This window comes from Pantherophis guttatus, chromosome 1 (genome assembly GCF_059756535.1).
Source record: "Pantherophis guttatus breed Tessera chromosome 1, ASM5975653v1, whole genome shotgun sequence".
In the NCBI taxonomy this organism is placed as follows: Eukaryota; Metazoa; Chordata; class Lepidosauria; order Squamata; family Colubridae; genus Pantherophis; species Pantherophis guttatus.
The window spans coordinates 117,547,143-117,572,002 of NC_142063.1; the positions used below are offsets into that span (position 1 = coordinate 117,547,143).

The following is a 24,860-nucleotide window of genomic DNA, read 5'->3' on the forward strand; positions in this document are numbered from 1 at the left end:
ATATTCTTGATTAAGTCACTTCTCAAAATTCTTCTGATTCCTTCTCCATGACTAGCAGAAACAGAATAAACTGTGGAAGGCCCTGAAATATGTTCAATTTCGTACTAGTGGTAAAATCCAGGTTTTATTTGATACAAACTTTAAAAAAATGTTTTGTTTGTTTGCTTTCAGTGCACCCATATCAGTTCATAATTCATATACTTACTTTTCTTGAACTTACACATTACTGTAAATTAGTTTTACAGATAAATTCAATCTGATCCTGTAATGGGCAGAAGGCATAATCTGAGCAACAGGAGGAAGAGCCACTACAAAGATAGGGTCAGATAAAATAAATCTGAGTGCGAGTCAGAATTGTAAGTTGAGAAAATGTTTCACATAAGATCCCTCTTAGTTCTCAAAAAGATAAAGGGATGAACAGGGGAAGTGTATTCAGACTTTGCATGAAAGTCTGCAATGTATGCAGACTTTTCATTGTATGCAATGAATACTTTTCATTGTATGCAATGAATTTACTACTTGTAATAAAAATAGTATTAGCCTCTATGACCTAGGTTTCCTAGCCTAGTCTACCTTGAAGGGTTGACATATCCTTTTTTAAACTCACCTCTCTGTACTCCGGGTCATGGATTCGTGGTTCTGTCATCTCAATCCTCTCTTCTCCCATCAATGGCATGCACGTGTCAATTGTGTGATTGTGATTGAGATGATGATTTCCCACTATAGAATTCAGGCTGGAATTGGAATGGTTCCGGGGGAAGAATGCTTCCTTCTCATCATTGGGGTGGCTGAGGAAATAATATGGATATCAAAGAAGCTAAAGAACCTTGGCCTAATTTCTCTGGCTAAACAGTTGCTCTTCAAATATCTATCCTAAAATCTGACTGAAGTGAAGAAAAACCATTGTTCACTCTTACTGAACAATTGCTTTTCAACAAAAACAATGTTTTTTTAAGAAGCAAATCTCTGCTCATCTATCTTTCAGCTCCCCTATATATTATAAAATTCTGATTTTCCTACTTGTATGTAGATTTGCTGGAATTTCTTTTTTTTTTTTTTATTGCAAAAGTTTTACAATTACATTTTCACCCCTTTCCCCCCCCCGCCACCCACCCCAAACTTCCCAACCTCCCTAACCCTCCCTAACCCTCCCCTCCCCCCAGACTTCCCTATATTATACTCATATCTGGTAAAAATAATAATAATAATAAAAAAAAAACCCTTAATATAAAACTTATGTAAAAACTTGAACCCCTCCCTCCCCTTTATAATTTTTCTTTTTTTTTTACCCTCATTACATTAAAATATTTCTAATACATTATTTTCAAATAAAAGCTATTTGATACTTTCTAGTTTGATATTTGTTCTGAACATATTCTATCCACCTTTTCCATTCCCATTCATAAGTCTCTTGTGAACAATCTTTTAAGTATGCTGAAATCTTCGCCATCTCTGCAAAACTGGCCATCTTCAAAGTCCATTCCTCAATAGTGGGCAAAGCTTCATTTTTCCAATATTTACCTATCAACAATCTTGCTGCTGTTATCATATACAATATCAGTTTTGTTTCACCCGATGTAAAACCCTTAACTATACCCAATAAAAACAATTGTGGAGAGAATTGAATTTTTTTCTTCAAAACATTCTGCATGACCCACCAAATTTTTATCCAAAAAGCCTTAACTTTCCTACAGGTCCGCCAAACATGATAATACGTAGCATCCAAACATTCACATCTCCAACATTTTGGCTGAACATTAGGGTACATACATGACAACTTTTTGGGATCTAAATGCCATCTATAAAACATTTTATAGAAATTTTCCCTCAAGTTCTGCGACTGTGTAAATTTAACATTCTGAACCCAAATTTTTTCCCATGTTTCCAACATCACTGGTTCTTCAAAATTTTGTGCCCACTTAATCATACAATCTTTAACTAATTCAGTTTCTGAATCCCTTTCTAGCAAAACATTATAAAGCCTTTTGATATGCATTGGACCTTTCTCTTTTATATGTCTAACCAATTCTTCCTCGTGCAACATAATACCAGTTTTTTGGTCCTCTTTCCATCTCAGTTGTAATTGATTATATTGTAACCAAGTTAAATTAATCCCTTCGTCCAACAGTGTCTGCAATGTCTTCAGCTGCCATCTGCCCGCATCTGTAAAAAGAACCTCTTTATATAAACCCCCCCGAGTGACATTATATTTGTATTCCACAAAATATGACCAAGATCCAGCCATAGCGGTATTTTATAATCCCATTTGAGTCGGTGCTTCTTCCAAACTCTCATCAAAGAGTCTCTAAGTATATGGCTTTTAAATACTTTATCAACTTTGTCATCATAAAATAAGTAAGCATGCCATCCAAATTCAAGATCAAAACTTTCTGCATTCAATATTCCAGCCTTTTTCCTTCCAAACCAATCACTTGTTAAAGTTAAAGCTGCTGCATCATAATATAACTATAGGTTTGGAAGTTTAAGACCTCCTCTTTCTGGAACATCTTGCATAATTTTCAATTTCACTCTCGGCTTTTTCTCGTTCCAGACGAACTTATTCACTCCAGTTTGCCAGACTTTCAATTGTTTATCACTTTTAAGCACCGGAATCATTTGAAACAAAAAAAGAAATCTTGGCAAAATGTTCATCTTAACTGCTGCTATTCTTCCAAGTAAAGACAGCTGCAGTTTTTTCCAAGTCTCCATGTCACCTCTCGCCACAACACCTCATAATTATTTTGAAACAATTTCATGTTTGATTCTGCAACCTGAACTCCTAGATATTTTACCTTTGGTACAATCTCAAAACCTGCCCTCCTTTCAAGCTCATGTTTACGATCTTGTGTCATGTTTTTAGCTATCATTTTAGTCTTTTTTGGATTCAGTCTAAAACCTGAAACTTTACCATAGTCTTGTATAATGTCCTTCATCAGGATTATTGATTCCATTGGTTGTGATAGGGTAACAACCAGATCATCTGCAAATGCCTTTATTCTGTAATCCTCTTGCCTAATCATTATACCTTTCAGGATATTAGAGTCCCGTATTGTATTTAGCAAGACTTCTAGTGTTAAAATAAATAAAAGTGGGGACAACGGACATCCCTGTCTTGTTCCTTTTTCAATTTTGAACTCTGTTGTCAAACTTCCATTAATAATGTGCCTTTTGCTCTTGGTAAATTGCTGAAATCGCCTGTATAAATTGATCCCCAAAGTCCATCTTTTTTAAAGTCTTTAGTAGAAAATTCCAATCCACTCTATCAAAGGCCTTCTCTGCATCCAAGAAGACCAGCACTGCAGGAATCTGTTTATTCTTCTCAAGATATTCCAATAAATCTATTACTTGCCTTGCATTATCCTTCATGTATCTGCCCTCGATAAATCCCGCTTGATCATCATGAATCACCTTTTGGATTACTGGCATCAACCTGTTGGCTAATACTTTTGCATAGATTTTATAGTCTGTATTCAAAAGAGATATTGGTCTGTAGTTCTCTGGTTTTTTAGGACCGACTTGTTCTTTTGGTATCAAAGATATATAAGCTGTTGTCCATGATGGGGGTATTTTACCCCCTTGTTGAATATTGCAAAATAAATCTCTGAGTTGTTCCACCATTTCAGCTTGCAAAGTTTTGTAATACACTGCGGTCAAACCATCCGTGCCAGGAGCTTTGGCTGTTTTTAACTGTTTAATTGCTACTATTATCTCCTCCTCTGTTATAGGATAATTCATTCTTTCCTTTTGTTGATCAGTAATTTTTGTAACTCTTTTATCGTTTAAATATTTTTCTGTAAGTCCATTCTGCACCTCCTCTTTGGCATATAGTTTGGTATAATAGTCCACAAAAGCTTCTTTAATTAATTTTTGTTGAAAAATTTCTTTCCCTCCAATATCAATACTATCAATAGTCCGTATACTTTGTTTTTTCCTCAATGTGTAAGCCAACCATCTGCCCAGTTTATTAGCGTTACAAAATGTATTGTGCTTCGCATATTGTATGTTTGTTGCAACTTGTTCCGCCATAAGCATTTGGAATTGGTCTTTCAAGAGTTTTATAGCACTGCATATTCTTTCATCTGTTGGATTTTTAATAAGTAACTGTTCTTTATTCTTTATTTCTATTTCCAATTCAGATCTTTTCTTTTGTCGAATCAGTCTATGTTTAGAGTTCATGTAGATAAGCACCCCTCTCATATAAGCTTTACTTGCATCCCACACAATTTCTATTGGGGTACCTTTATTCAAATTTATTTCAAAAAATTCTTTCAAGTGCTTTTTAAGTTCTGTTGTGTTTTTTTCATATCTGAACAAGTTCTCATTTAATCTCCAAGAACGTCTCTCAATCTTATCCATCTCAATTTCTATCCATACTGGGCTATGGTCAGTCAAAGTTCTTGGAAAAATCTTTGTTCTTTTTGTCTTGACAAGTAGATCATCTGACAACAAAATGAAATCAATCCTAGAGGGACTTCCGGCGGTGACGTCAGCGTGTTAGGGATGAAAGGAACGGACCTCCGTTCTCCAAGTCCCTAATATCTCCGATTTAGGAGCCGATTTAGGCACTATTGACCTCGGAGAGGTCAATAGAAAAAAGGGGAAACTCCGAGGACCTCGGGGAGGACAGCAATCCCCCCGAAGGTTCAGGAAATCCCCCTTAATCCTGATCGGGGAAAAACCAGCCACCCCGGCTGGCCAGAAACGTTGACAGCTGACTAAGAGGGAAGCGAAAATCAAATAAAGAAGACTTCGGTGGAAAGAGCGGGAAGAAAAAGAGCTCAAAAGGTACATTTACAACCCACAACGTGAGAATCGAAGGCGGAAGAAGATAAAACTCCAACTAAGAAGCGAACCTTCGCTAGACAAGCGGCGACTGAGAAATAAGCGGAGACGGCTTCCATTTTGACAGTGACAGCGCATAAATTAGCAGCCGGCGAAAGCGGAGGAAATCCAGGGGAAACCCATGAGGAGAAAGTGATCCCAGAGAAACTTGGATTTTGAATATTTTGCTACAGAGGAGAGACTGAACTTAAGGAGAGAAAGGGATTAATTTGATGGACTTTGCCCTTTGTGGAGGCGACAACGAGACAATTAACAAGCAGCTGATACCGGAAGAGAGAGCGGCAGAAAAACTCCATTTAAAGTGGAAGTTAGTGACTTTTGGAGCTAAATCAAATCAATCTAAGCGGAATATTTTTCCTTGGACTCTTGGACTTTTGGATCTTGGGACTTTGGATATTTGGAGGTTTGGACTTAGACATTGGGACTTGGATTATTCTACCCTCTATTTTTTTTTTTTTTTTTTTTTTTTTGTTGAAAGGTGGACACTCGGGAGTCTTGGAGCTTTGGTGGACATTGGACATTCAATCTAAAAGTATTGGGACACTAGACTCTGAACAATAAATAAGAAGGATACAAATTTGGAAAAAAAAAAAAAGAGAGAGAAGAGAGCGATCCAGATGAAGAAGAATCAACTGTAAAGTATAATTAATTGTATTAAAAGCTGATAACAAATTAGTGATTAAGAAGCATAAAAAGCATTAATATTAAATGTACTGTTTGTGAAATTTCATATATAATCCTATATACCATATATATAACTGTTAACTTAATTTCATATTTATCCTAAATATATATTTATATTTATCTTAGTGCTATATTTTACCTCGGTAGTTAAATATTATATTGTTTTGTATGTTTAGGTTTGAAAAATTACATTAGATAGATTAATTGAATCTAGGATAGAAATTAAGAGTAATTGATTTGATAAATAGTAATTAATAATAAATTCAAATTAGATAGTAAGTAATTAATTATAAGGATAGCTAACTGATGAATTGCTGAAGTATTAGACTTTTCCCTCACTCCCTCCCCTTATATTTTACCCCATGCTTAGAGAGTAATATAGGCCAGATAGCCATCATGAATTGAAAAACTCTGTAAAATATTGAAAAGTGAAAAATAGAACTTATAGATAAATTTATATATAGACAGTGATAGTGTGACAAAGGAACTCATTTTGGTTACTTATCTCCCTGGGATTACTGGGATTATTGGGATTACTGAAAGCCACCAATCAAACATAAATACTAAAAGAAATAGAACAGCCCAAACAGTAATCAGTATATGAAATTCTGGGAGAAGATAATAAAAGAAATACAAATGGCAACTACAAGTTCAACAACAATCTCTAAGTTAAGTAAGAAAATACCATCAAGCCAGATGATACTCATGGCCTCCCCAGCACAACAAAAAACAGTTGAAGCCACGGAAAAAGATAAAGCAACTCCCACCCTTAGTATGCAAAACATTCACTCCGTACTAACAATGATTCAGGAAGGAATGAATAAAATGCAAGAGACCATGGTCTACAACCATGAGGAGACAAAGAAAAATCATGAGGAACTTAGGATGGATGTGGGAGAGATAAAGGATAATATTAGGAACATGGATGAGAAGATAGGAAAGATACAACATAAAATAGAGGAAAATGAACAGAGGATTTATAAGGTGGAGGAGAGAATAGAACATACAAATAAGAGAATGGAGAAGATGGAATACAACCAAGCGGCCACAAATAAGGATTTAGAGGACACGGTATCATATCTTGAGATGGAGAAGGCATCCTTCTACTTAAGGTTTCAGAACGTAGAAGAGCAAAAGGAGGAGGATCTAAGAGAAATCATGACCAAGATACTTTCAGAAGTGACCCAGAGGGACAAGGAAGAGATACGAAGTGGAATAGACGAAATCTATAGAGTTCACACGAACTACGCCCGGAGAAATAAGTTACCAAAAGAAATACACATCAGATTCACAAAAAAATCTTTAAAAGAAGAGATCTATAGGAAGATGAGAGAGGATACAGCTATGTATAAAGGAAAAGAAATCTTAACCCTCAAACAGATACCAAAAAGGACAAGGGACCAAAGAAGGAACTACAACTTTTTAACGGCACAGTTGAATAAATTTAAAATAAAGTTCCGCTGGCTAATACCGGAGGGTCTACTAATCTCCTGGGAAGACAAAAAATACAGAATCGATAGCGTAGGAAAAGCACAGGACTTCTTTGACCAACACTTCGTGCTGGAGGAGGAGCAGGAGAGCAGAAAAGAAGAGGAACTTAAGAGGCAAGAGGAACAGCGGACAGAGAAAGAAGAAAGAGACCAAGAAGAGGGGAAAAGATTGGAAAGAGAAAGAATGGAGAGAGAGGGAGCGAGGGAAAAGACGCAAATGATCACTAGAAACACAAAAAGACTGCAAACAACGGATAGATAAATAAAGAGAGATGGAAAAAGAGCTAAAACTCATTTCAATCAATATAAACGGACTTAATTCACCAGCTAAAAGAAAACAGACATTTACAAAACTTCAAAAGCTAGAAACAGATATTATAACACTCCAAGAGGTACACATCAAAAGACAGCATCAAAAACTATTGGACAACCAAAGATTAGGAAGACTATATGCAGCTCTAGGAGACCAAAAAAAGAGAGGAGTCGTAATATATGTGAAGAATTACCTAAAAACAAAACAAATATATGCAGACACAGAAGGACATTTCTTAATAATAGAAATACAAACAGGATCCAAAACAATATTATTAATATCCATATATGCACCCAACGGAAACCAAAATGATTTTTTCAAAAAGCTACATAATATAATTAAAGACCTGGAATACGAAACTATCTGTATGGTAGGAGATTTCAACGCAATCATGGACATAGAAAAAGACTATCGGAGTAATAAACAAAGTAAAACCAGAAAGAAAACTCTACCGGAACCTTTCAAAGATATGATCAACGAACTACACCTACATGATGTATGGAGAGAGGCAAACATGCAAACGAAACAGTATACATATTATTCAAACCCACACCAGTCATGGTCTAGGATCGACATGGCCTGGATAACAGCAGACCTAAGAGAGGAGGTAAAAAATATCGAAATAGCAGCGAATACCTGGGCAGATCATAACCCCATTGAAATAATATGGAAAGGACATCGAAAGCAAAGGAGGTGGATGATGGATACCGGAATAATAAAAGATAAGGAATATATACAGATGATTGAGAAAGAGGTTAAGATGTTCCTACAAATAAACACTAAAGAACAGACATCGCTTCAAAACCTTTGGGACACAATTAAAGCATATATAAGAGGTCTTACAATTGCGTATATGGCAAAAAAATAAATAAAGAAAAACGACAGTCAAGGAATAAGTTGTTAGAAGAACTTAGAATATATGAATTAGAATTGCAGAAGGAGCCCCATGACAAAACAATAAAAGAAAAATTAAACCTTACCAAACATAAAATCAATTTGATTACCCAGACAGAAATTGCACAGAAAATCAAATTAGCAAAGCAGAAACATTTTGAGCATGCAAACAAAACGGGGCGCTGGTTAGCGTATAAATTGAAAAAAGAAAAAGAAAGGAGAACAATATTCCAATTGCAGGACGAAACAGGACAAATATACCATTAGACAAAAAACGTATAGTTAAAGATTTTTTTCAAAACCTTTACAAGAAAGAAGAGATTCGGGATGAAGACATTAAGGAATACGTACGTAAAACAAACATTACAAAATTAGAGGAGTCCCACAGAGAAGCATTAAATAGACCAATTACGATGTCTGAGCTGGTGGAAGCAAGGAAAAAGCAAAAAAACAACAAGGTCCCAGGCCCGGATGGAATACCGACGGAGTTTTATAAAAACTGTCAAAATGCAATCGATGAACTGTTACTCCAAGTCCTCAATGATGCACTGTTAGAAGCAGAAATTCCCAAAACCTGGACTGAAATCATTATTACACTCATCCCTAAAGAAGACACAGACCCTACACAAGTTAAAAATTATAGGCCAATCTCACTGCTCAATGTAGATTATAAACTCTTCATGTTGGTTATAACGCAAAGACTGAAAACAATTATTCATAAATACATACATACAGATCAGAACGGTTTTGTTCCAAGAAGACAGATCAAAAACAACATAAGAACAATTATCAACGTCTTGGAATATTACGAGAAAAGAATCGACAAACAAGTAGCCTTAATCTTCTTAGACGCACAAAAGGCCTTTGATAATCTAAATTGGAACTTCCTCATATTGCAACTAGAAACTATGGACTTTGGTGCTAAATTTTTACATATGATTAGAAGAGTATATTCCCTCCAAACAGCCAAAATTATGATTAATGGAGATATGACTGAAAATCTGGATATACAAAAGGGTGTGAGACAGGGCTGCCCTTTATCCCCACTATTGTTCATAATTTCATTGGAAATATTACTAAATGAAGTCAGGAAAGATGCCCAAATAAAAGGTTTGAGAACACGGAAAGAAGAGTACAAATTGCAAGCCTTCGCTGACGACGTGGTATTTATAATGGAGCAACCGGAAATAACAGGAACCAAACTTCTAGCGAAGATAGAGGAATATGGAAGAGTCGCAGGGCTTAAAATTAACAAACAAAAAACTAAAATATTAACAAAGAATTTGACAAAGCTACAAGAGACAATACTAGAAGACAAATTAGGAATACAAATTGTAAAGAGAATAAAATATCTAGGAATCTGGCTTACTGCTAAAGCAATAACAATTAGAGAAGACAATTATAATAAATTAATGAAACAAATTAGAAAAGACCTGGAAATGTGGAACAAATTACAACTGTCATTCCTAGGGAAAATTGCATCCATAAAAATGAATATACTCCCTAGATTACTCTACCTCTTTCAAGTAACCCCAATCTGGCCAGGAAAGAACTTTTTTAGGGACCTTAATAAAATAATAACAAAATTTATTTGGAATGGGAAAAGGGCTAGAATCAAAATAAAATGTATGCAAGATATTCGGGAAAAAGGAGGTTTAGGCCTACCGGACTGGGAGTTATACTATAAAGCAGCGTCGTTGAACTGGATAAGGGACTGGATAGACCTTAAGAATAAAAGAATGCTATCACTAGAGGGCTTTAAATTACAACGCGGGTGGCACGCCTTTCTGTGGGAGGGAAAGGACAAGCATCATAGATACTTTCAGCAACACATTATCAGAGAATCATTGTACAAATCATGGCAAGAGATTAGGAAACATTATACTAAGATCCCACGATGGCTATCGACAATGGAAGCACTAATATATCCCAACGCCATGGATATAGAGAAAATGAGGACTTACAAAGAATTACTGAACAGTGAAGGAGAATTACAAACAAGACAAGAATTACAAAATCAGGGTATAGACATTGATTGGTGGCCATACATGCAAATAGAATCAAGATATAAAACTGATCGGGCACAATTCGGATTTCAAAATGAACCAAATGAATTGGATAAAATATTACAAAGTACAGATGAGAAAATGATTACCAAAATTTATAGGTACCTATTAAAATACAAATTAGAAGAGGAAGTTGTCAAAGAGAATATGATAATATGGGCCAAAAATATAGGACATACTATTGAATTGGATAAGTGGGAGAATCTGTGGAAGATAAATTACAAGATGACATTGTCTATACCCTATAAGGAAAACCTTTACAAAATGTTCTACCGATGGCACCTCCCACCGGCGCGCCTAGCCAAGATGTTCCCAAATACATCTCCGATGTGCTGGAAATGTAAATCACAGAAAGGGACATATTATCATCTCTGGTGGCTATGCCGAAGGGCAAAACAATACTGGCAACAAATTAAAACAATGATTGAAGAAATCACGAAACAAAAACTGGAAATGAGGCCGGAAACCTTTTTATTGGGAATAATCACAACACAATATACCAAAGAAATAAAATATTTGATCATCCATATCCTCACAGCAGCACGTATACTCTTTGCCCAACATTGGAAATCTGAACAGTTACCCACAGAAGACAAAATAATAGCTAAAATTACAGAATGTGCAGAATTGGATAAGCTCACAAAAGAAATACAAGAGAAAGATGATACTGATTACTATTTAATATGGCAAAGATGGTACAACTGGCTGGAGGCAAAAATAGGAATATAAAGATGATTTTCGAGTACTCAATAGAAATGCATAGAAGTAAATAAGGAGTCAATTATATATGTACATATATAACTAAGTAATTAGGTGACTGTAAATATTGATACAAATAGAAATATGAAAAATAACCCACCGTTGTAATATCTTCTAAGAATCAGTCATTGGACTGAATTGATGTGTGTTCGTTTTGTATGTTGTTTCAATGTATCTATGTTGGTTTTGTTTTTTTCTTTTTATTATTAATAATAAAAAAAAAGAAATCAATCCTAGAGAAGGATCTATGTCTATCTGAAAAAAAAGTATAGTCCAGTTCTTTTGGGTTATGTATTCTCCAAATATCTTTTAGTTCCAAATCTTCTTTCATATCAAAAAAGGTCTGAGGTAACCTAATCCTAGATTTCGCTGAACTCCTTTTGTCTAATTTAGAGTCTATTACTCCATTCCAGTCTCCCATGATTAAAATAGATCTATAGTCCCATTGTAGTATTTTAGTATGTAACATTTTATAGAAATAATCCTGTTGTTGGTTGGGAGCATAAATTCCTATCAAAAGAATTTGGCCATATGTTGTAAGTAATTCAATTGCTACAAACCTACCATCTTCATCTGTTTCTATAACTTTAGCCGTAAATTTCTTATTTACATAGATAACCACACCATTCTTTTTTTGCAACGTTGAAGATATAAAATGTATTCCTAGTTTGGAGTTTATCAAGTATTTTTGATCTTGAACTGTAATATGCGTTTCTTGTAGACAAATTATATCATTATTAAATTGTTTCAAATATGTAAATAATTTCTTCCTTTTCTGTGTTGAATTCAACCCATTCACATTCCAAGATAAACACTTAAGCGTCATTTCCATCTTTCTGGAGCAAAGAGCAGAATAACCGAATATCCTCCAAAATCTTCAGAGTCGCTCCCCCCATGGCTCCAGTCTCTTGTATAGTAGTCTTAGCTCCCTTCTTGTCTTGTCTTTCCTGTTGTTGTTGTTGCTTTTGTTTAAGTAATTTAGATTGAGCTCGAGTTATACGTTGATCCTTAACTTCGATCATCCGAACCGGGTCCAAGATTGGAGAAGATTCCAGCAAAGGCTCATCCAGAAAACCTCCTTCTGCGCCTTGCATTTCCTCTGGTTCCTGCTTAGACTGTTCTTGCAATTCTCGTTGAGGTTGCTTCTCATCACTCTCCTTAATCTCCAAAACTGTAGATGTACGTGGGGATGGTGTTCTTTCCTTAAGAGTAGTAGTGTAGAAGTGCTCTGCCTTCTCCACGGTGTTCAAACGATATCTTTCTCCCTTGTATCTCAAAATTATACCAACTGGGGCGTCCCACCGAAATGGTATCTGTTGATTTTGCAATTCTTTAACAAGAAAGCCAAATTCTTTTCTGGTTTTCAACATTTTAGGAGGTAATTCTTTATAAATTCCAATTCGTGAGCCCCCCACTTGCACAGAGGTGTAAAAGGATTTTTGCAGGATGTCATTTCTTATTTCTCTGTCTGTAAAATATATGACCACATCTCTGGGCAATTGTCTTTGTCTGGCCACCCAAGAATTCACTCTGTAAATTTTATCTATTTTGTGAAAAACCACATCAGGATTAACTTGTAAAATCTTGGCCAGAGCCTCAGAACAAACCTGTCTCAAATCCTGTCTATCCTCTTCTCGAATTCCTCGAAGCCGTATTGCAAACTCCATTGCCCTGAATTGTACCATCACGATTTCGTTTTCAACTCTCTGCATTTTATTGTCAACATCAGCAATTTTATAATCATTGTCTTTCATCTTAACATTAACTTCTGATTTAAATTCTTCAACTTTAGAATCAACTTTAATAATAAATTCTGCCAGGCCAGACGCCACTTCTGATATTTTTTTGGTCACCTTGTTTTGATTCTGTTTCACCATATCTTTAACTTCATTAATTTCCTGCATAAATTCCTGGTGTGACTTTTGAAGTTTATCATCTATCTCCTGTTGAGATTTTTGAAATTTATCGTCCAAAATTTTAGAAATAAATTCTTTTAAATCTCCCACGTCAAAATCTTTTTTCTGAGTCTGTGTCTGTTGTTCAGGGGGAGGCTGTGTTTTATGTGTGGGAGATCCACCTCCTGTTGCCTTCGCTTCCTGCTTCTTTGAGGCCATCCTGCCACGTAGGCTAGTTTTACTAAAAAGGGAAGTTCTTCTTCCTCTCCCACCTCCACAAAGACTTCTGAAAAAGTCCCCCAGATTTATTCAAATAAAAACTAAAGTAAAGCAAAGTCCAGTATTGAAAAAGGAGAAATTTCTCTCTTATTTCTCTTGTTACAAGCGAAGCAACTTCGTAACAGTTTAGAAACTTTGTGACAAAGCAAGATGAGTTCAGCAATCCACACTCGCCAGCTCGTTAACTCTGAGGCTAAGCGCCATGTTTTTACAGTTCACTTTCACTCATCCGCATTTATTCACTCAGATTAGAAAGCCAATAAAACTCTAATACTTGCGATTCCGAGTTTCAGGGTTCAAGTAAAAATATGCTGCTTATTAAGGCTGGTTCCTTTCCTTTCAGTTTGAAGTTTCCTGTAGCCGGCTTGTTCTGCAAAAGCAGACTTGTTCCACGCCGCCCGGAGTTCCAGCAGGTTGAACGGGAGCCACTCCTGTTCCCTCCCCTATTCCCTGGGGGGGTTGCAGGGGCTCAACCTGTGCCCTGCGATCTCTCTTCAAAAATCCTAAGGATTTTGAAGTTTTCGAGCCGCTTCTTAGTCGCGAAGCGGCTCTACAAGCGGCGGGGCTGGCGGAGCTTCAAAAGGCACCGCCGCCGCCGAAGACGAGGAAACCGGAAGCCTCAATTTGCTGGAATTTCATATAGGGTTGCCAGGTCTGCTTCCAAAAAAGCGGACAAGCGGGGGGGGGGGGGTGTTAAGTAGTAAAAAATTTTTAAAAAAATTTACAATTAAATTATATATTTTCTTACAAACATTTTAACACACCATTTTAGGTCAGTCGACACAAGCTACAATACATTTTAAAAATGTGAACTGTACATAATTTTATAATATATTTTTATTTTAATCTCATCATTAATTTTTTCGGAGAATCGAGTTCAATGGATATTCGATTTTTGTCTCATTCTAACTTATGAAAAAAAAGACAAAACGCGATTCTCCTATCCTTATTCTCTTAGACTGTACAGCTTTAGATTACATACCATTTCATCATAAAGCTTTTGAATAAAAAAAATGTCCACTATTTTGTGAAAAAAAATAGTGAACATAATGTGAAAAAAGCGGACTGTCCGCTCAAATAGTGGACACCTGGCAACCCTAATTTCATATATGTGATGTTTTTCCTGTTCCAGGCTAGCCAGTATATTCGTACATCCTTTCTTTCTTCTTGCCAAAAAGTTATCTTGTTCTCTTCAACTGCCTCTTATCATCCCTAGGACCTTGCTTAATCTTTAGGATATAATTTTTTGTACTGTGTCATAGTTACTCAGACTTTATTAGTTCTTCCTCTTCTACAGTATTATACTTTTATCCACAATTCCAATTAACTGTGTTTCTAGGTTCACCACTCTACACCACCTACCTATGCTTGAGCAGTAGGGCCCTCAGGACATTGGCTCTGTCTTCAGCCTTGATCTGATCTGAGATTATCATTGTTTCAACCACCAGATGAGCAATGCCTGGTAATGTTGTTTGTTCCAGGTCCAACAAAACAGCTCCTGAGATAATAATGAAAGGGGGCACATTTTTCAATTTTTCACAGTCAAAAATTTTCTCAAGCAGATTGTCTCCTTCTATTCTTACTTCTATTTTTTTTTTCTTTAAGCAAAAAAATATCAGATTCTTACTATGTTAGCAGCATATCTGCAAAATAGACAGGTAAAAGCTTTGAGAAGCATTGTCCATTCATACAAATGTATACGTCTTGTAAAAAAGATAAATAAAAGCAAAGGCAATATTTCATGGTTTAATGTATCATTAATATATTTAATGATCTGGTGTCCTTTTCTTGATCTAGTTTTATACTTTATGTTATGTTCTGCTACAGGACTAAATTGATAATGACTACAATCATTGATCATTTTCTCTTTTTGATGAATAAGTTTATTTCAATCCTAAAAATTCTTCCTCCAGCTTAAAAAAAAAGTGTCTTCCTTTAAGTCACAAGGCAGCTGGGATGTCAATACATGTTTCCAGCCAAAGCCTAACTTCATCAGGATTACTCACCATGGGCAATAGTCTTCCTGAGCTCCAAAAGGCTGCGAAAAGAAAGTGAGGCAACATGAGGCTTTCCCCAGCGTGCCGTATCCTCTTCCACATCCTCCTCAAATTTGATCCAGCGTGCTGTCTCCTTCCAGTGCATGTCCTGGTTTTTGTCCACTACTAATTCATTCAGCTCCACAAAAACCTAAGAAAAATCAAGATAATTAAATTCCAGTCCATTACCCTTTATAAGAATTTATAAGAATAAATAAACTTTATAAGTTTATAAGAATGGCATCCCTAATTGCCCTATTATAAGATTGCTGCAAGGAAGAGATAGTGTCCTTTAGCTCTGCCCTGATAGTACCAGAGATTCTGTAGATGACATAAGCTTAACAGCATCCAAAGTATGCACTTTTAACAGCACCCAAAGTTCAAGAGGAAATGAGGGCCATTGCCTATGTCCTCTTGCCAATTTACCCACTCAGGTCTTAGTCACCTACTGATTGGATAATTGCAATGCACTCTCTATGGGGCCAGGCTATCTTTGCAGAGTATTTTCAAATGCCTTAAAATGTGCCAACATGGGCATTTATGGGTATTTGTCCTTCAGTCCATGTGACATCTCTGCTGTGCAAGCTGCACTGACTCCTCGGAGGCTTTTGGATGCAATTCAAGGTTCTAACAAGTAGCTTTAAAGCCTTTCATAGTTTGGAGCTAGGTTAATTATAGGAGCTACTGTCCCCAGTGGAGTCTACCCATCCTATTAGATCTAGCAGGAGAGGTATCTCCAGGTCCTAACCACAAGATAGTGCTATCCTGGCAGGACCCAGGAAGAGGATCTTTCCTGCCATGGCACTTGTCATTTGGAACATCTTCCTCCCAAGAATAGGCTTGCCCTGATTCTTCTGGCCATTCCCAAGACATTAAAACTTGGCTCCCTTGTCAAGTCTAGGGCCCTGATGGTTTGGGTGAGCCAGTTTCTTGACTATATTGACTGTGGGATGTTGTCATTGTTCTTTTTTGCTATTTTATAGCATTTATTTATAATTATTGGTTGTGTTTTTACTTTGTTTTAATTGTTAGCCCCCCAGAATTATGTATGAGATGGGCGGCCATATAAATGTATTAAATACATAAATAAATAAAAAAATATGTACTTAGAATATGCATAATGTAAGAGAAAGTAGCCTAGATTCACATCCTAAATAGTCTGTAACTGGGATATATAATCTCTTCCAATAGTGTGTTGGAGAGTTGCATTCCAAAAATTAGAGGATGAGGCTAGAATAAAAAACTAAATTTGATTCTATAACAGTTATATCTATTGCTAATTAAAATTAAGTAAAGCTGATAGTGTATTATAATTCTCTAGTTATCCATTTAATGATTCTCTCTTATTTCACATGAAATATTGTAATTTTCAGATTACTCTGAAGGATACTTTCAGGAGTCATACTTGGCTCTTGGACGCCAGTTGTACATTTCCAAGTTATAACTGTAATTTTCCCTTCCAGGCCATTTTTCTTCCCTGAACATGATCTTATTTTATTACTGGAGAACCAGATAGCAAAAATTAGACTGGGACTATCTATCTATATCCTAAGCAATAACCTTGGTTACTAGGCTTACGCTAATTCCTATAATTCCTATAATCCAATCTTATCATCTCTATTGTCCCTGTTCTTATGGAAAGCCATTTACCAGTAAGCAATAAACTGAACAATGCATAAAGGTGCTGGCACCATACATTGTGAGATTCAAAAGGAAAGACCATTATGGTACCTCATGGGGTTTTCGGTCAAGCTTCTTCTTTTTCTTCTTTTTCTTGAAAGACTGTGAGGACAAAGATGTTTTGCTGGACCTGTTGATTTGGCTCCGGGATGGCTTCTTAACCAAATGTCTTCTTACTCCTGGATTATCTTCAAAACGATGGCCTGGAATAAAGGTAGGATAGGCCATGGGTACATATAACAGAAATGTCCTTCTATAACAGAGTTACATGAATGTCATAAGTGCTCCATAGAAACAGAGACCTTTGTTAATTACTACAGAACTCAGGATTCATGAAATGTAGTTTCCATTTTAAATGCCACATTTCCTAGGAATGCATACATATACAAATATGTAGCTTTTGTAATGCATGATGAAAACTCAGAAGAAACATGTTTTGTAACATTAGAACAGAGTAACAATCAAATGCAGAATAAATTATAAAAATATACAAATATATCTTATTTATTTTGTTTTTATGAATCACAAAATACCTTTTTTCCCCAGAACTAAATCTGAGAAATCCATCGGTTCATTTTACACATTACCTTCTACACTGATTAGCAATACTCTCAGTAGAATCTTCCCACCCAGACTAACTTTGTTGAGAGCTGAATTTGGAGATTTTCCATATGCAAAACATTATGATGAGCATTTGATTTGCATTTAAAGAAATTGATAATGCAATACAGGAATCCAGCAAAAGCCCATTTTAAAAAATATTTTCCAATGCAAACAGGCGCACTTACAAGTGTTTGGCAAAACTCTATTTAAAAAGTGCTATGTATAAGAATTGCCATGAAGCATAGCAGAACCTCTATTCCCCTGCTATTTTGTTGGGTGCTACAAAGACAACAGGAAAATCTAAAGCTGAAGCATTATTTTATCAAGCATTATCTTGGAGCCTCATCTATGGGACTGAGGAAAATAATAAGGGAAACCATAATAAGATTGTTAAGGCATATAATCAGTTATATCTTAAATCAGTAATATTAAAGCATAGATAAACATTCTGTAAAATTGTAAAACATGCCATAAAAACATCTGGGTAAATAAGAACTTTTTGTAACACAGATATGAATGGGCCCTTTGGGCAAGTTATTTCTCAGATGGACCTCTGGTTCTTTAAATAAGAAATCTCTAATAAAGCAGACACCTGGAGGGTGTACCCTCAAGTTATTCACAGTATAAAAGGAACTCACTGTACTACATGCACTTTATTATATTCATCAATTTTCTACTTTATCCCTCTTTTGGTTTCTGTTATCCTAGTGCAACACTCTTAATTATGTTACATTACATAACAACGCAATAGTTCTCCTCACAGCGTACACTTTGACCACTACTGATAGTTAATCCAATGTAATTTCTCTATTTAACATTACTTACAGGGAAACGGAGAAAAATCTTTGAAGAGCCAGAGTCGTATAAATTGATTAGTGGATTGCCTTTTAAATATAAGGCTCATTAGATCATATAAGTATCTATATAACTAAGTAATTTTAGATCCGTTCTTTTTTGCACCCTTTCCATTTATGAATATAAGCTGCCAAAGGCAGTTTACAATGGCTATTTTTTTTTTTTGGTACAAACAAAAATTAATGTGTTTCATAATGGCAAAAGCAACCTTTGAGTACATAAGCACTGGCTATAAATGCTGTAATACAGTGTAGAAGAGTTGTTACCTCCAGCATAAAATGAGAATAACAACTACTGAGAAAGGTAAATTAAATCAGTGGTACAGACCAAAGACAATTCTTTCTCCTTGAGACATTAGAAATCCCAGATGGCTTGCCGCCTACTGATCCACCAATTTGAGATTGTTGAAAGTTAAACCCCAGTTTCTCATTTTCTTTCCCATTTTCCCATTTTTTTTGCTGCACATGATTAAAAGACATAGTTATAACTGATTTTTAACAGGAAAAATGCAGATTGTTGTATATTGTTCATGTTTTTCAGTTGGGCTAATAGTTGCTTTTGAGACATTGAATTAAATCCTGCTCCAGATTAACTAGAATTCTGTGGACTGTGTATAACATTCCTCATGTACTTTGTTGTATATATTAATGAAGATCAAAATGAAATATTTTAGCCCTAAGGAAGATAGTTTGTTTGTTTGTTTTTTACAAATCTAAGTAATCTCCATTCCCATTCTCAGCATATTTAACTAGTAAACATGCCCAATGCTGGTAATAGCAATTTCTGATGGCCTTTCAACATATGAATGTATGTTTATGAATGAGTTCATCTAACTTCAATAAGAAAAGCATGTCACATCACATAATGTATAATATCTGTGTGTGGAGTGGGTGGATGAGTGGATGGTGGATGTTGATGGGAAAACAAATTATAGGCATCAAACTGAGAAATAGTTGCTAATTTGTTCATGGATGTGCATGTCTGAGACATGAGTGAGAAAATATAAGCTGTAGTTAAATGCCTTCAGCTTCACATTTCCAAAATATTTGAACAAGTAGCCTCCAGAACAATAGAGAAATAAACTTTTCGGATAGGATAAAGTTAAACAAATAAAAATTAATTTTAAATGGGCAAAGAATAATTAAAAGCAAAGGTGGACAAAATTACTTTTCCCTTAAATAAAGTAACAGAAAAAAGAATTTTGAAATATAATATATTTGAAATTGCCAGATGGTGATAAGATATATTGCATATAGTGATAAAATATATTTAAAATAAATGAAGTTTGTTATATTTAAAATCTGATTAATGGGGGAAAAAGTCTTAATGAAGTTGAAAGTAAATGCGTGGAAGGATGCACATACATAAAACCTGAACATGTGAATCCTAGCACAACTGCAGTACTTACAAATTGGCTCCAGACCAGGACAACCCAAGTGGTTCTGTATAGCCTCCCATAAATCATAGTCTTCAAAGTTGAGAGCAAACTCCTCAAAGTCATCATAATCTAAGGAATTATAGGCACAGACAGCTATCTCTATTTCTGGTCTGTCTCCTATTCCAATGCCCTTTATTATCTCCTTTCCGTTTGGAATGGCCATTACGATGTTCGTTGGAAGATTAAAAGTCTTGAGTACGTCGCAAAGAGTAGGATTTAGGTAGGAGATGAGTTCCTCTTCTCTGAAATTTTTCAGATAGCACAATATCCAATGCCCAGGAATTTTTGGATAGTATTTGATTAAGAATGTTACTATTGACCATCTAATGAAACAGTTAGCACCAAAATTGTGACTGCTTGTTTAGAATCCAAGTGGGAATATATCCTTGCATAGTGCCAAAGCCAGCAAGGAAATTCTGTAGGAAATCCAATATATGATGTGTTGTTGTGCTGTTTTTCCTTTGTGGCACAGCCTACTGTGCCCCTTCACATGCTTTTAGTTATCTCTATCTACTGAAGCTTGGAAACTAGCCTATTGACATCTTTATATCCTGAGGCTCAAAACTGCATTTCCATGACGTCCATTCTATGTTTTTGCATTGAGAGAATGAGAGAGCTCAGTTTTCGGGGAGGGGGAAGGAAAATGTAGAACATAGCAGTAAATAGATGTAATCTCAGTTCCAGACACTCTGAAACTTTGTAGGATTTGAGATAATGATAGATCCTGCATTTAATACAGATTCCTACTCAAATTTGGTTACTCCCAGGGCCGGATTTAGATGAAAAGAGGCCCTAGGCTATTCCACTTATGAGGCCCTTTCACCTATAGTGAAAGTGTAATTTTAATTTTGCTAACAATTTGAATATAGGCCCCTCTTGATCTTGAGGCCCTAGGCTGAAGCCTAGTTAGCCTATAGGAAAATCCGGCCCTGGTTACTCCCACCAGAAATTGAACAACGTAATTCTCTGAGAGTAAAATGGTGAAGATAACTTTAGGTTAAGAAGGAGAAAGCAAAATCCTAATGGTTCAGCAAGGAAGATACTAGGTTAGCCTTAGCATATGAGAATTGAATACCATCCAATAAACTATGGATGAGTAGTAGCACAGGATATAGAGAATAAAACTGAGCTCTAAGGTAACAGAAGACTATATTGGATTGCAGATTGTCTGGTCAAATTTGGAAAGCAATGTATTTGAGGATTTTCTGTTGAGTAAAGAAAGGCCTAGAGAATCATCTTTAAGTAGAATGATTTATCACATCTTGTAGGATTTATAACATTTTGGAAGATCCTCAGTGAGGATTAAATAAATTTGTTATTATATTTCACCGGTCTTGCTGTCCCTTCCTTCCTTCCTTCCTTCCTTCCTTCCTTCCTTCCTTCCTTCCTTCCTTCCTTCCTTCCTTCCTTCCTTTTCCTATCTCTCTCCCTATCTACCTCTATAACTACCTCATCACATATGAAATTGCTAACATAACAAGAAAAATCTCCTGTATATTCCTAAAAAGCAGTTTTTAGGCATAACTACTGAAAGCCTCACAGGTCAAAATATGCTATGAGTTAAAATCATGTATCGACATCTCATTATAGACTCCTGAACATTATAGCTAGCCTAGTACTAAAATGACATTATTTCTTGGAACTGAAAGCATAGTATTTGAAAGAAATGTATTGCTTACTATATTTGGGGAGAATGTTTTCACTGAAATACATGCAAGTCTGAATTATATAAATTAACTTCAGAGAGCAAAGTAAATGCTAGAATCTAAGGAACTGCTTAGATATTTTTTTATCTTAATAAAAAAAAAGATCAAAGAAAACACAAGTAGAACTTTACAAAGTCATAACTTATATAGAAAGAGAAACTAAATAACAATTATTCTGTATCTACTTTCCTATGTATATTTACTTAGAAGTTAAATATCAAATATCCTGAATCTAGAAGGATATTTATGAATAAGATGAATAGGATTTGGAACGAATAAAATAAGAACGAACAAAAACAAGAACGAACAAAAACAAACCAGAATTATATATGTTCTATGGCCATTAATATAATAGGTATTATATGTTGTTAGACCCAAAATCACAATCTCTTTCAGACTACAAATATACCAAAGTATATCAAATGAATATCTTGAGAATTAAACAGCTACATACATCATTCTGTCCTTATTATTAAAATTATTACACAATCCAGTTACTTATTTTTAACGTAGAAGAATAGTTATACTGATGTTTTTATGGGCCTCCCCTATTCACCCAGTGCTACACTCTCAGCATACAGGCGCTGCTGCCATCATCATTACTAGGGACAGAATCAAGGGTCAAAGTTGAATCTCACTTTTCATATCATCAAGGTCAGCAGAAGCCAACATCTGAGCTTCAGCTTCATCAGTGGGGATTCGTTGATATGTGGCATTCTCTATTGCAGTCATGCTGCCAATGCACACTCTCTCCTTCAGGTCATAGTTTGACCGCTGTCCACTTGGCACCTGACTCCATGGTTTGCGCTTATCCCAGCCCCGAGATACATTATCTCTGTATTCAGGAAAGCTGTGGAGGCAAGAAAGAGAACAATGATGGCAGAGAAATAATAACTGAAAGTGAGAACTTATTCCTAGAAGACAGAAGGTAATTCCAGAGTTCAGATATTTGAACAAGATTAAAGATTTGCTTTGGGTTTTCTTTTAACCTGCATTCTCTCAAGATGCATTTGGAAGGCAGCATGCCAATTCCACTTGAAATAAAGCAGGTGGTAAGTAGTGCCAGAAACCAAATTGGGTGGGCCAATCCACTTTCTCTTTCTGATAACCCTTTTCTCTTCCCTGCCCACTTTCTCTTTTCAACACCCTCTTTTTTTCTCTTTCTGAAGTAGCAGACTGCGAGGAAAACAATAAATTAGTTCAGTCCATAGGTATAAACTAAATGTCTGCAGAGGGTGTTTGAAATAAGGTTGAGGACAGGGGTGGGTTCTACTTACCTTTACTACCGATTCACAACGGGATTGCATGTTCTGCACATGTGCAGATCGCTTCTGATGACATCAGGGTCAGTGGGCGGAGCCTCCCGCCGGTTTTACTACCAGTTCTATAGAACCAGTCTGAACTGGGGACAACCCACCACTGGTTGAGAAAAAATCTTAGGTCGTGAATAATTTAGCTCTGTCCTAGAGAATTCCTCAACTAAGGGACAACTTGGCAGGTTTCTTAATGGTTTTATCTGAAGTACAATATTTCCTAACTGAAAAGATGAATCTTCAAAAGCTCCTTCTTCAGTTGATAGATCTTGTTATGACAGCTTTGATGACTGTGACATCTTTAATGACGTCTTCTAGAAATCGTACAGATAGGCTACCACCATGTATTTAATGATCAGTCCTAGAAGTTCTGGTTGCTGCTGTGTCCCCATAGCTATGTGATCGCGATCCAGGTGTTTGGTGTCCTGCTCATGATTATGACATCTGAGTGAGCCACGATCACATAATCATGATTTCCAATTATCCCTGCCAGCTTCCCACAAACAAAGTCAATGAGGAAACCAGCAATAGGTTGCAAGTTCTGTAGTTCTCACCCACAGCTGTTACCCGCTGGCCTTCTTGCTTCTTCCCACTTAATGACTCATATAATCCTGGGGTTCTGACAACCACCTGTATTGCCAGGATTGTCATTGCTAAAGGATGTAGTTCAGTGGTGAAATTCAATTTTTTTTACTACTGGTTCTGTGGGCATGGTGTGGCTTGGTGGGTGTAGCTTGGTGGGCATAGCAGGGGAAGGATACTGCAAACTTTCCATTCCCACCCCACTCCAGGGGAAGGATACTGCAAAATCCCCATTCCCTCCCCACTCCTGGGGGAAGGATATAGCAAAATCTCCATTCCCATCCCACTCTGGGGCCAGCCAGAGGTGGTATTTGCCAGTTCTCTGAACTACTCAAAATTTCCGCTACTGGTTCTCTAGAACCTGTCAGAACCTGCTGAATAGCATCCCTGATGTAGTTGCATGATGTCATTCTTTTTTGACTGGAAATTCCAGTCCCAATTCTATTGTAATACAAGGACTACCTATATTCCTCAGTGTTTAAGTTTGCAAGTAAATATTTGAACCAAAGACTCCTTGAGTATATATGTAAAGGGCATCTCTAGCAATGCAAGCTTCTAGAGATTTTTCCTACCTCAGAATGCATGTACTTTTTTTTTTTTTGCCTTAGAATCAATACACAACTGATGACTACCTGGACAAATCCCTGCAGTTCCCTTGGCAAGATTTCAGAAGTGGTTTGCCATTGCTTGCTTCCTAGGCTGAGAGACAATGACTGGCCCATGACACCCAGCTAGTTTTGTGCCTAAGGTTGGACTATAACTCATTATTTCCTTGTTTCTAGTCTAATGTCTTAACCATTACACCAAACTGGCTCTCTACACATAAGTTACCTTAAACTAATCTCTTCTACCGATAATAAGAAAGCCTAAAGAGCTAAGTGGCTAAATCCCTGAGAAAAACACAAGTTTCCTTGAGGTCAAATACGGTACCCATGGAAGAGTTTGCTGGAGGCTTGTTTTATAATCTCCCCAGGAGAAGCAACTAACTATTGGCAAAGGAAAGGATGAAATTTAAACATATTTCAGTTTGTACAACTGCATCTTCCAGGACCCCAGAAACAATATAACATAACCTATGCTGCTAGAGGTAGAAGTAATCAGACTTATATTAGGATTGATTTTATTTTGCATGTGCTCAAAGCAAGTGGCCTAGTTTTCCCCTGAAAACTAGTTCGTTTTCTTTTGGATGGGCCTACCCATTGTTCCTTTATTTACATCTGTTATTTTGGAATCCTAATTCTTTTTTTTTTTTGAAGATTAATACCGGTACTTGCAATACGTAATTATAAGCTGTGTGTGTTAATATACTCTAAATACTATTTTAAACAAATATATTAGTATTTGTTTATGTCATGGAGAGCTGGATCTGATAACATGCCTTGGAACGTAGGGACTTTTGCAGATGAACTACTAAGACATCAGGTA

General features: G+C 36.1%; 1 protein-coding gene across 3 annotated transcripts in view; it reads right to left on the reverse strand.

Annotated features, from left to right (window-relative positions):
* The window catches only part of SLC4A3 (solute carrier family 4 member 3), a 66,312-nt gene that overhangs the window by 17,459 nt on the left and 23,993 nt on the right, over positions 1-24,860 (reverse strand). For all 3 annotated transcript variants that reach the window (XM_060687844.2, XM_087881611.1, XM_060687845.2), the window contains 5 exons: positions 22,179-22,390; positions 16,990-17,141; positions 15,229-15,409; positions 14,585-14,720; positions 608-788 (listed from right to left, as the gene is read on the reverse strand). In XM_060687844.2, coding sequence (XP_060543827.2) covers positions 608-788; positions 14,585-14,720; positions 15,229-15,409; positions 16,990-17,141; positions 22,179-22,390 — 862 coding nt within the window. The remainder of the gene's footprint in view (positions 1-607; positions 789-14,584; positions 14,721-15,228; positions 15,410-16,989; positions 17,142-22,178; positions 22,391-24,860) is intronic.